Source organism: Amblyraja radiata, chromosome 1 (assembly GCF_010909765.2).
Source record: "Amblyraja radiata isolate CabotCenter1 chromosome 1, sAmbRad1.1.pri, whole genome shotgun sequence".
NCBI lineage: Eukaryota > Metazoa > Chordata > Chondrichthyes > Rajiformes > Rajidae > Amblyraja > Amblyraja radiata.
Genome location: NC_045956.1, coordinates 189,903,472 through 189,916,796, shown reverse-complemented (window position 1 = coordinate 189,916,796; position 13,325 = coordinate 189,903,472). Strand labels below are relative to the sequence as shown.

The 13,325-nt window shown below is 49.9% G+C and overlaps 1 protein-coding gene across 3 annotated transcripts in view; it reads left to right on the top strand.

Annotated features, from left to right (window-relative positions):
• Nucleotides 1-13,325, top strand: part of LOC116982817 (disintegrin and metalloproteinase domain-containing protein 12-like) — a 118,636-nt gene that overhangs the window by 52,513 nt on the left and 52,798 nt on the right. For all 3 annotated transcript variants that reach the window (XM_033036316.1, XM_033036298.1, XM_033036307.1), the window contains exons 5-7: nt 1,300-1,376; nt 3,382-3,556; nt 12,050-12,115. In XM_033036316.1, the coding sequence (XP_032892207.1) occupies nt 1,300-1,376; nt 3,382-3,556; nt 12,050-12,115 (318 nt within the window). The remainder of the gene's footprint in view (nt 1-1,299; nt 1,377-3,381; nt 3,557-12,049; nt 12,116-13,325) is intronic.

Genomic DNA, 13,325 nt, shown 5'->3' with positions numbered 1-13,325 from the left:
TACTCTACAACACTCCCCAGAGCCCTGCCATTCGCTGAAGACTCTGCCCTGGGAGGACTTCCCAAAATGCAACCCCTCGCACATCATGCCTTGAGGAGAGACTCCCTGGCCCCTTGCTACTTGTTCAGTTTGCTGCTTGTTAAAACTGGGACAGCACTGCGGCAGCACGGTGGCACAGACCTACCATGGGCAGCACAGTGGCATAGCAGTGGATCTACTGCCTCACAGCGCCAGAGACCCGGGTACCATCCTGACCTCCGCTACTGTCTGTACGGAGTTTGCACATGCAACGGAAATGAGGAAAAACTTTTTCACCCAGAGAGTTATGAATCTGTGGAATTCTCTGGCTCAGGCAGTGGAGGCCAATTCACCGTACGCCTTCAAGAGAGAGTTAAATAGAGCTCTTAAAGATAGCAGAGTCAGGGGATATGGGGAGAAGGCAGGAACAGGGTACCGAATGTGGATGATCAGCCATGATCACATCGAATGGCGGTGCTGGCTCGAAGGGCCGAATGGCCTACTCCTGCACCTATTGTCCATTGTATATTCTCCCTGTGACCGCGTGGGTTTTCTCCGGGTGCTCCGTTTTCCACCCACATTCCAAAGATGTGCAGGTTTGTAGGTTAATTGGCTTCCATAAAATTGTAAATTGTCCCTACTGTTTAGGATCGATTCAGGATTCAAGATTTAATTTAATTGTCACATGTACAAATTAAGGTACAGTGAAATGTCAGTTACCGTACAGCCATAATAAGAGAAAAACAACAAGACACAATTCACAGTTACTGTACGGGGTGATCGATGGTTGGCACAGACTCAGTGGGCTGAAGGGCCTGTTTCCACGCTGCATCTCTAAACAAAACTAAACTATCAAGTATCACTTTGCGACGAGTGACCATAATTCCACTAGTTTTAAATCTTTTCACCGTACCTTGGTATACGTGACAATAACCTGAAGTAAAGCAGCACGTCAACTCCTGGCAGCTTCTCCAGCAGATTGCACTGGTCTGAGCCTTGGGGGACGTGCACTGGGCCACTGTGAGTGGTGAAGGTAACGCTGATGTTGATGTTGATGCTGATATTGGTGTTGTGGTTGATGTGGATGTTGATGTGGATGTTGATGTTGATGTTGATGTTGATGTGGATGTTGATGTTGATGTTGATGTTGATGTTGATGCTGATGCTAATGTTGATGCTGATGTTGGGAGAGAACTGACCGTGGGGGACGTGTAATGGCCGCACTCTCTGGGCTGCTGTGAGTGGTGAAGGTAACGCTGACACTGAACTCTCTCCTCACAGGGTTTGTGTTACTACGAGGGGTCGGTCAGAAACCTGCAGGGCTCTGCGGTGTCAGCCAGCACCTGCTCAGGACTCAGGTACATGTGGTCTCCATGTCCGTGTTCTCCGTGTGTTCTCCATGTCTCACGTGTTCCCGTGTCCGTGGCTCTGTGTATCCGTGGCCCACGATGTGTGGACCAAACACGATGCCAAGACCAGCTCTGATCTACCTGCACGTGATCCATATCCCTCCACTCCCTGAATATCCATGAGGCAATCCATGAGATTGTTCCAGCCTCAACTACCTCCTCTGGCAGCTCATTCCATGCACCCACCTCTCTCTCAGGTTCCTGTTCAACCTTTGTGTAGGTATAGCATCTTTGTATATTTATGTATAGTATTAACTAATCTGATTGGGTGGCATGCAAAACAAAGTGTAGGTAAATGTGACGGTATTAATAATCCTAGACCTGCTTTATCTGTAACCACCACCGCCCCTGGTAGTACATTGATTAGTAGTCAGGGGTTACAGGAAGAAGGCAGGATGAAGGGATTAGGGAGGAGAGATAGTTCAGCCATGATTGAATGGCAGAGTAGACTTGATGGGCCGAACGGCCTAATTAGACACGACAATAGGCGCAGGAGGAGGCCATTCGGCCCTTCGAGCCAGCGTCGCCATTCAATGTGATCATGACTGATCATCCCCAATCAGTACCCCATTCCTGCCTCCTCCCCATATCCCCCGACTCCGCTATCTTTAAGAGCCCTATCTAGCTCTCCCTTGAAAGTATCCAGAGAACCGGCCTCCACCGCCCTTTGTGGCAGAAAATTCCACAGACTCACCACTCTCTGTGAGAAAAAGTGTTTCCTCGTCTCTGTTCTAAATGGCTTACCCCTTATTCTTAAACTGTGGCCCCTGGTTCTGGACTCCCCTAACTTCGGGAACATGTTTCCTGCCTCTAGCGTGTCCAAACCCTTAATAATCTTATATGTTTCAATAAGATGCCCTCTCATCCTTCTAAACTCCAGAGTATACAAGCCCAGCTGCTCCATTCTATCAGCATATGACAGTCCCGCCATCCCGGGAATTAACCTTGTAAACCTACGCTGCACTCCCTCAATAGCAAGAATGTCCTTCCTCAAATTTGGAGACCATAACTGCACACAATACTCTAGGTGTGGTCTCACTAGGGCTCTGTACAACTGCAGAAGGACCTCTTTGCTCCTATATTCAACCCTGCTCCTATCACATGATATGATTCCAGGCACTCACCACTCTGTGTAAAATAACTTGCTGCACACATCTCCGTTAAACTTTGCCTCTTTCATCTTAAAACTATGCTCTCTAGTATTTGATATTCTCACCTTGAGGGTGGGAGGAAACTGAACTGAACTGAGGTTCTGACTGTCCACCCTAACTGTGCCTCTCACTATTTTATACACTTCTATCAGGTCTCCCGTCAACTCTGGAGTTCCAGAGAAAACAATCCAAGTCTGTCCAACCTCTCCTGATAGTTTATACACCTTCCTATCCACATATCTGTTCAAATATATTTTGAAAGATGGACTTGTAAGTGCCTGCGCCATGTCCAATTGTGCGGGCAACATAAGATCGTAAGGAATAGGAGCAGAATTAGGCCATTCGGCCCATCAAGTCTACTCCGCTATTCAATCATGGCTGGTCTATCTCTCCCTCCGAACCCCATTTTCCTGCCTTCTCCCCATAACCCCTGACACCTGTACTAATCAAGAATCTATCTATCTCTGCCTTAAATATACTTAGAAACATAGAAAATAGGTGCAGTAGTAGGCCATTCGGCCCTTTCGAGCCTGCACCGCCATTCGATATGATCATGGCTGATCATCCAACTCAGTATCCTGTACCTGCCTTCTCTCCATACCCCCTGATCCCTTTAGCCACAAGGGCCACATCTAACTCCCTCTTAAATATAGCCAATGAACTGGCCTCAACTACCTTCTGTGGCAGAGAATTCCACATGTTGGGCACGGACATTGTGGGCCGAAGGGCCTGATTCCGTACTGTTCTATGTTGCATTTATCAGAGTTTGGGTCAACAGTGAGCATCTTCTCTCCCTCTCCCAGCGCCCTGATTGTCCTCAGTAACCGGACCTACGTCATCGAGCATCTGGGGGGATCTGTGAACGGGCAACATTTGATGTACAGGCCTGAAGATGTGAAGTGGGTGCCGGGTCAGTGTGGAATGAGAAACACATCCCCTGCATCCAACCTGGCCAAGCAACTGCAGCAACTGCACCGGGTGAGTGGACCCCTTCACCCAGCTGTGGGTGGGCATTCACAAACGGGGGCAGAGGCTTTGCAGAGGGTGCACAGGAGGTTTGCCTGAATGATGCCTGCATTGGAGAGTTTGGATAGACTTGGATTATTTTCTCTGGAACGTCAGGGCTGCAGGGAGCTCCGTTAGTATATAAAACTATGAGAGGATCGACAGTCAGCTATCTTCACCACTATCCGCAGAACCAGACAATTTCCGTCTACCAATACTCCCCTCTGCCTAGCGGAGCTGGTCCTCACCCTCAACAACTTCTCCTTCTCCCACTTCTTCCAAGTCCAAGGCGTAGCTATGGGCACCCGCATGGGCCCCAGCTATGCCTGCCTCTGTGTAGGGTACATCGAACAATCCCTGTTCCAGGCGTACACTGGGCCTATCCCCAAACTCTACCTCCGCTACATTGATGACTGCATCGGTGCTACCTCCTGCACCCATGCAGAGCTCAGGGACTTCATCCACTTCACCACTAACTTCCATCCAGCACTGAAATTCACCTGGACAATCTCCGACATCTCCCTACCGTTTCTTGACCTCACCATCTCCATCACAGGTAACAGACTACTGGCCGACATCCACTACAAACCCACTGACTCCCATGGCTATCTGAACTACACTTCTTCCCACCCTGCTTTCTGTAAGGACTCCATCCCCTACTCCCAATTCTTCCGTCTATGCCGCATCTGCTCCCAGGATGAGGTATTCCAAACCAGGGCATCTGAGATGTCCTCATTCTTTAGGAAATGGGGGTTCCCCTCTTCCATTATAGATGAGGCTTTCACCAGAGTCTCCTCAATATCCCGTAGCTCCGCTCTTACTCCTCATCCCCTACTCGTAACTACGACAGAGTCCCCCCTGTCCTCACCTTCCACCCTACCAGCCGTCGCAGACAGCATATAATCCTCCAACATTTTCGCCACCTCTAACGGGATCCCACCACTGGCCACATCTTCCCATCTCCACCCCTTTCTGCTTTCCGCAGACACCGTCCCCTCCGTAACTCCCTGGTCAACTCGTCCCTTCCCACCCAAACCACCCCCTCCCCAGGTACTTTCCCCTGCAACCGCAGTAGATGCAACACCTGTCTCTATACCTCCCCCCTCGACTCCGTCCAAGGACCCTAGCAGTCTTTCCGGGTGAGGATTGCACCTCCTCCAACCTCATCTACTGCATCCGCTGTTCCAGGTGTGGACTCCTGTATATCGGCGAGACCAAGCGCAGGCTTGGCGATCATTTCACTAAACACCTCCGCTCAGTCCGCCTAAACCTACCTGATCTCCTGGTTGCTCAGTACTTCAACTCCCCTCCCATTCCCACACTGACCTTTCTGTCCTGGGCCTCCTCCACTGTCAGAGTGAGGCCCAGCGCAAATTGGAGGAACAGCATCTCATATTTCACTTGGGTAGCTTACACCCCAGCGGTATGAACATTGACTCCTCTAACTTCAAATATCCCTTGTCTTCCCGCTCTGTCCATCCCCTCCCCTTCCTAGTTCTCCCACTAGCCTTACTGTCTCCACCTACATTCTTTCTTTGTCCAGCCCCCAACATCAGTCTGAAGAAGGGTCTCAACCCAAAACGAACCCATTCCTTCTCTCCATAGATGCTGCCTCACCTGCTGAGTTACTTCAGCATTTTGTGTCTACCTTTGATTTTATCCAGCATCTGCAATTCTTTCTCATTAGCCGTAGATGTAAACGTACAAGGAATTTGATTTGCCATACAGTCACACAAAAAAGCAACAAGATACATAACTACATAAAGATTAAACATAGACTTAAACGGCCCCCACAGTGGCGTGTGAGAACCCCCAGGGCATACAGCATAAGCGGAGATCAACAGCCGATGTCCACATTCAATGTCCAGGCCACACACACGCACTGTCACCATGATGTGACCAGAGTTGTCACTCTCTCTGCAGTCCCTGTCCGCACGAACAGTCTGAAAGCCGTCCGCACTCGCACCTGACTCCGGGATGTCCTCATGGAACCATGTCCCCGCAAACACCGAGGTCACTGCACTCACGGCACTCCCTCCGAGCCCTACCAGTGCAGGCAGCACGTCCATCTTGGTTTTTCGTGACCTCACATTTCCCACTGTAATGGAAGGCAAACAACTTATACCTTCTTTCCTCCTTTTCTCCTGCATCTGGGTGATCGAAGCTCCCGCAATCATAGAAACATAGACAATAGGTGCAGGTGAAGGCCATTCAGCCCTTCGAGCCTGCACCGCCATTCATTGTGATCATGGCTGATCATCTCCAATCAGTACCCCGTTCCTGCCTTCTCCCCATATCCCTCGATTCCTTTAGCCCCAAGAGCGATTTCTAACTCTCTCAATTGTAACAGTTCTTGCAACAGTGTAGGAAGGAACTGCAAATGCTGGTTTGAGGCGGCCAGATCGGAGCGGTGGAAGCTCCTGCGGTTGGAGCTCCCGCAGTCGATCCCTAACAAAGGGGCCGCCATCTCCACGATGTTAGGCCGCAGTGCGGACATAGATACCATGCGGAAAAAGTCACATCTCCGTGGAGGAAAGAGATAAAATAGGTTCCCCCCCACCCCCACATAATACGGAAACTAAAGATACACTAAAACATATAGATAAACACAGTAAACAGACAAAAACAGCTACAGATGATAAAGACGAGACAGGCTGTTGGCGCGGCTGCCATTGACGGTGCCATCCGGTGGTATAATGCATATATATACACACACACACATACATTAATACATGCATGTACAATGGAGGTGTACAATAATAATGCAAAGGCAAGAACAACGCCCCCAAGATGAGGATGAGAACCAGGGGCCACAGTTTAAAAATAAGGGGTAAGCCATTTAGAACGGAGACGAGGAAATACCTTTTCACACAGAGAGTTGTGAGTCTGGAATTCTCTGCCTCAGGGGCAGGTTCTCTGGATGCTTTCAAGAGAGAGAGAGATAGGGCTCTTAAAGATAGCTGAGTCAGGGGATATGGGGAGGAACGGGGTACTGATTGGGGATGATCAGCCGATCACATTGAATGGCGGTGCTGGCTCGAAGGGACAAATGGCCTACTCCTGCACCTATTGTCTATTGTCTATTGCCCATGTAGTTCAGAGCTTGTTTGAGGTTGTTGTGTTTAATAGCTGATGGATGTGGGGAAGCAGCTGTTCCTGATCCTGGACGTTACAGTTTTCAGGCTCCTGTACCTTCTTCCCGATGGCAATGGTGAGGAGGATGCTTGAACTGTGAGGAGGATGCTATGAGAATGCAGGGTGACTTGGATAGGTTGGGGGAGTGGGCAGATGCATGGCAGATGAAGTTTAATGCGGATAAATGTGAGGTTATCCACTTTGGTAGCAAAAACAGGAAGGCAGATTACTATCTAAATGGCGCCAAGTTGGGAAAAGGGGAAGTACAACGGGATCTGGGGGTCCTTGTACATCAGTCTATGAAAGTAAGCATGCAGGTACAGCAGGCAGTGAAGAAAGCGAATGGCATGTTGGCCTTTACAACAAGAAGATTCGAATATAGGAACAAAGAGGTCCTTCTGCAGTTGTACAGAGCCCTAGTGAGACCACACCTGGAGTATTGTGTGCAGTTTTGGTCCCCTAATTTGAGGAAGGACATTCTTGCTATTGAGGGAGTGCAGCGTAGGTTTACAAGGTTAATTCCCGGGATGGCGGGACTGTCATATGTTGAGAGAATGGAGCGGCTGGGGTTGTACACTCTGGAGTTTAGAAGGATGAGAGGGCATCTCATCGAAACATATAAGATTGTTAAGGGCTTGGACACGCTAGAGGCAGGAAACATGTTCCCGATGTTGGGGGAGTCCAGAACCAGGGGCCACAGTTTAAGAATAAACATAGAAACATAGAAATTAGGTGCAGGAGTAGGCCATTCGGCCCTTCGAGCCTGCACCGCCATTCAATATGATCGTGGCTGATCATCCAACTCAGTATCCCGTACCTGCCTTCTCTCCATACCCTCTGATCCCCTTAGCCACAAGGGCCACATAAGGAGTAAGCCATTTAGAACCGAGACGAGGAAACACTTTTTCTCACAAAGAGTGGTGAGTCTGTGGAATTCTCTGCCTCAGAGGGCGGAGTAGGCATGTTCTCTGGATGCTTTCATGAGAGAGCTAGATAGGGCTCTTAAAGATAGCGGAGTCAGGGGATATGGGGAGAAGGCAGGAACGGGGTATTAATTGGGGATGATCAGCCATGATCAAATTGAATGGCGGTGCTGGCTCGAAGGGACAAATGGCCTACTCCTGCACCTATTGTCTATTGTCCATGTGGTTCAGAGCTTATTTGAGGTTGTTGTGTTTAATAACTGTTAGATGTCGGGAAGAAGCTGTTCCTGATCCTGGACGTTACAGTTTTCAGGCTCCTGTACCTTCTTCCCGATGGCAATGGTGAAATGAGTGTGTTGCCAGGCCAGGGTGGTGCGGGTCTCTGATGATGCTGGCTGCCTCCTGCAGATCCCTTTAATGGTGGAGAGGTCAGTACCCATGATGGACCAGGCAGTGTTCACCACTTTTTGCAGTCTCCTTCGTCTCTGAGTTGCCAAATCAGGTTGTGATACAACCAGTCAATACAATACAATACAATACAATTTATTTGTGTCATTTGAACCTCATTGAGGTTCAAACGAAATGTTGTTTCTGCAGTCTACACACAAGAAAAAGACCCAAGACACAACACAATTTACACAAACATCCATCACAGTGCATCTCCTCCTCACTGTGATGGAAGGCAAAGTCTTATCTCTCCCCTGCACTCCTCATTCTCCTCCTGGAGTCAAAGCCCCCGGCGGGCGATGGTAAATAAGTCCCGCAGCCATTAAAGCCGCGCCGGGCGATGCACGGCCACGCTCCGGGTCTTGGTGTTGGAGCCCCCGGCGGGCGCTAACAAGTCCCGCGGCCATTTAAAGCCGCGCCGGGCGATGTAAGGCCCTGCTCCAGGTAATTTTCAACCCCGCAACTCGGGCGGGAGAAGTCGCCGTTGCAGAAGCCCCGAAAAGCGGTCTCCCAGCAGGGACCCGCGGGCTCCCGGTGTTACTGACCACCAGACCTGCGGTAAGCCTCCGAATCCCCAGGGTCGGGTCGCAGCAGCGCGCCACCACAGCTACTCCCGCTCCGAACTCGGCCAGCTCCACGATGGTGAGTCCACTGCTCCGCGACTGGAGCCCCAGGTCGTTCCGGTTGGAGGCCGCTCCACGTTGCTAGGCCCCAACGACAACGGAGACCCGACAGGGAAAAGGTCGGGTTCTCCATGCAGGGGAAAGATTTTAAAAGTTTCCCCCACCCCCCGCCCCCCACACATATACCCAGTTACAAAAAAAAGCACTTTAAACTACATTCAAACATTCAAACGCGACAAAAAAATATATATATATATTTTTAAAAAACGACAGACGGACTGCAGAGGTCATAGAAATAGAAACATAGAAATTAGGTGCAGGAGTAGGCCATTCGGCCCTTCGAGCCTGCACCGCCATTCAATATGATCATGGCTGATCATCCAACTCAGTATCCCGTACCTGCCTTCTCTCCATACCCTCTGATCCCCTTAGCCACAAGGGCCACATCTAACTCCCTCTTAAATATAGCCAATGAACTGGCCTCAACTACCCTCTGTGGCAGGGAGTTCCAGAGATTCACCACTCTCTGTGTGAAAAAAGTTCTTCTCATCTCGGTTTTAAAGGATTACCCCTTATCCTTAAGCTGTGACCCCTTGTCCTGGACTTCCCCAACATCGGGAGCAATCTTCCTGCATCTAGCCTGTCCAACCCCTTAAGAATTTTGTAAGTTTCTATAAGATCCCCTCTCAATCTCCTAAATTCTAGAGAGTATAAACCAAGTCTATCCAGTCTTTCTTCATACGGTCATTGCACGGTCATTGCGACGTGAGTCGCACCGCCCACCCAAGTCACACGTGAGTCGCACCGCCGCCCAAAAACAATACGATAGAGGGAAATTGATCCTCCAGCATTCATCAAACAATCTGCTCTCTACTGTGCACCTGTACAAGTTCAAGGAAGTATTTTTCGACATGCCAATTCTCAAAGGTAGACAAAAATGCTGTAGAATCTCAGTGGGTGAGGCAGCATCAATGGGGCGAAGGAATAGGTGACGATTCGGGTCGAGACCCTTCTTCAGAAGTCTCAATATGCTTAGTTGTGTTTTATTATCAAATGGCCCATGGTGCAGTGAAATTCTTTTTTTGCATTCAGTTCAGTAAATGATTGCCATACATATGTACACAGATGCACAGAGTCTCTTGCCCAGAGTAGGGGAATTGAGGACCAGGGGACATAGGTTCAAGGTGAAGGGGAAAAGATTGAATAGGAATCTAAGGGGTAACTTTTTCACACAAAGGGTGGTGGGTGTACGAAACGAGCTTCCAGAGGAGGTAGTTGAGGCTGGGACTATCCCATAGTTTAAGAAACGGTTAGACAGGTACATGGATAGGACAGGTTTGGTGGGATATGGACCAAGCACAGGCAGGTGGGACTAGTGTAGCTGGGACATTGTTGGCCAGTGTGGGCGAGTTGGGCCGAAGGGCCTGTTTCCACACTATCACCCTATGACTAGTGTAGCTGGGACATTGTTGGCCAGTGTGGGCAAGTTGGGCCGAAGGGCCTGTTTCCACACTGTATGACTAGTGTAGCTGGGACATGTTGGCCGGTGTGGACAAGTTGGGCCGAAGGGCCTGTTTCCACACTGTATCACTCTGTGACTAGTGTAGCTGGGACATTGTTGGCCGGTGTGGGCAAGTTGGGCTGAAGGGCCTGTTTCCACACTGTATCACTCTGTGACTAGTGTAGCTGGGACATTGTTGGCCGGTGTGGGCAAGTTGGGCTGAAGGACCTGTTTCCACACTGTATCACCCTATGACTCTAGGAAGCTGTACAATCCCCAGCTAAGTATCTAATGTGTAGAGCCGGCCCACTGAGTTTACAGGCAAGAGTGGCCATGTTTTGGTGCCAGCTACAGTTGGCCATAAAGGCCGGTTGTAGCCGTCACCTCCGTCTGGATAGTCCCGTGAACTGTTGTCCCTCTCCTCACCCGCCCACCTTCAGCCCTCGTGCCCCGGGGGGAGGGGAGCCCCCCATAGTCCACCTTGAGGGGGCAGATGGTAAAACCCCGGTTATTCGTGGCAGCCCTTCGTTCAGCATCCACAGTTGCCACCGCATCCCCCCCCCCCCCCCCCCCAACCCTCATCTCTGGTCCCCGGCGACGAGCAGGGGCCGCTCAGCAGCTTCCCTCTCCAGGCGGGGTCCCGGTCCCTGCGGTGAGTTCCCGGTCTCTACGTTGAGTTCCCGGTCCCTGCGGTGAGTTCCCGGTATAATAGTGAGTTCCCAGTATATTAGTGAGTTCCCGGTATAGTAGTGAGTTCCCGGTATAATAGTGAGTTCCCGGTATAGTAGTGAGTTCCCGGTATAGTAGTGAGTTCCCGGTATAGTAGTGAGTTTCCGGTATAGTAGTGAGTTCCTGGTATAGTAGTGAGTTCCCGGTATAATAGTGAGTTCCCGGTATAATAGTGAGTTCCCGGTATAGTAGTGAGTTCCCGGTATAGTAGTGAGTTCCCGGTATAGTAGTGAGTTCCCGGTATAATAGTGAGTTCCCGGTATAATAGTGAATTCCCGGTATAGTAGTGAGTTCCCGATATAGTAGTGAGTTCCCGGTATAGTGGTGAGTTCCCGGTCCTGTGGTGAGTTCCCGGTATAGTAGTGAGTTCCTGGTATAGTAGTGAGTTCCTGGTATAGTAGTGAGTTCCCGGTATAATAGTGAGTTCCCGGTATAGTAGTGAGTTCCCGGTATAGTAGTGAGTTCCCGGTATAATAGTGAGTTCCCGGTATAATAGTGAGTTCCCGGTATAGTAGTGAGTTCCCGGTATAGTAGTGAGTTCCCGGTATAATAGTGAGTTCCCGGTATAGTAGTGAGTTCCCGGTATAGTAGTGAGTTCCCGGTATAGTAGTGAGTTCCCGGTATAGTAGTGAGTTCCCGGTATAGTAGTGAGTTCCCGGTATAGTAGTGAGTTCCCGGTATAGTAGTGAGTTCCCGGTATAGTAGTGAGTTCCCGGTATAGTAGTGAGTTCCCGGTATAATAGTGAGTTCCCGGTATAGTAGTGAGTTCCCGGTATAGTAGTGAGTTCCCGGTATAGTGGTGAGTTCCCGGTATAATAGTGAATTCCCGGTATAGTAGTGAGTTCCCGGTATAGTAGTGAGTTCCCGGTATAGTGGTGAGTTCCCGGTATAGTGGTGAGTTCCTGGTATAGTGGTGAGTTTCCAGTATATCCTGAATGGCCTCCTCCTGCACCTGTTGTCTATGTTTCTATATTTTTTCCCAGTTCCCAGTCCCGTGGGCGGGGGAGTCAGGCATGGTGCCGGGGAACACCGATGTTCCTCTGCCGCGCGGAACAAACGGAGATTGAGGCAGTTGTGATCTCACTAACAACTCACTTCCCTGTTCCAGATGAAGAGGGATGTCCTGCAGGAGATGAAGTACATCGAGCTGGTGTTGGTGACCGACAATGCAGAGGTGGGTGTCTCCCCCTGACCCCTGACCCCAGCCCTGTCCACACCCCCCCTCCTCACTGTGCGCGCACGCACGCACGCACGCACGCACGCACACACACCCCCCCCCCCCCCCTTATCTCTGTATCCCCACCACCCTGCCCCACCACCCTGCCCTGTAATGGGGGTGACCAGAATTGCAAGCAATACTCCACATGCGATCGAACCAAAGTCTTATGGGGCTGCATCATGACTTTCTGACTCTGACAGACACACAATGCCCCGACCTATGAAGACAAGCATACCCCACATGCCTTCATTACCACTCTAGCTGCTTGTTGCTACTTTCAGGAGGTTAGTTCATAACTTTCAGGAGCAGCATAAGACCATTCAGCCCATCAAGTCTATGCCACCATACAATCATGGCTGATCTATCTTTTCCTCTCAACCCCATTCTCCTGGATTCTCCTAATAACCCCTGACATCCTTATTAATCAAGAATCTGTCAATCTCCGCCTTAAAAATGTCCACTGACTTGGCCTCCACAGTCGCCTGTGACAATGAATTTCACAGATTCACCACCCTCTGGCCAAACAAATTCTGACTCATCTCCTTGCTAAAGGGAGGTCCTTTAATTCTGATGCTAAGGCCTCTGGTTCTAGTGGAAACATCCTCCCCACATACATTTGTGATTGAGGCAGTGCAGCGTAGGTTCACGAGATTGATCCCTGGGATGGCGGGACTGTCAGATGAGGAAAGATTAAAAAGACTAGGCTTGTGTTCACTGGAGTTTAGAAGGATGAGGGGGATCTTATAGAAACATATAAGATTGTTAATGGCTTGGACACACTAGAGGCAGGAAAAATGTTCCCAATGTTGGGCGAATCCAGAACCTGGGGCCACAGTCTTAGAATAAAGGGGAGGTCATTTAAGACTGAGGTGAGAAAAAACTTTTTCACCCAGAGAGTTGTGAATTTATGGAATTCCCTGCCACAGAGGGCAGTGGAGGCCAAGTCACTGGATGGATTTAAGGGAGAGTTAGATAGAGCTCTAGGGGCTAGTGGAGTCAAGGGATATGGGGAGAAGGCAGGCACGGGTTATTGATAGGGGACGATCAGCCAAGATCACAATGAATGGTGGTGCTGGCTCGAAGGGCCGAATGGCCTCCTTCTTCACCTATTTTCTATGTCTAATGTCTGTCACTCTATCCAAGACTGACTATTCTGTAAGTTTCA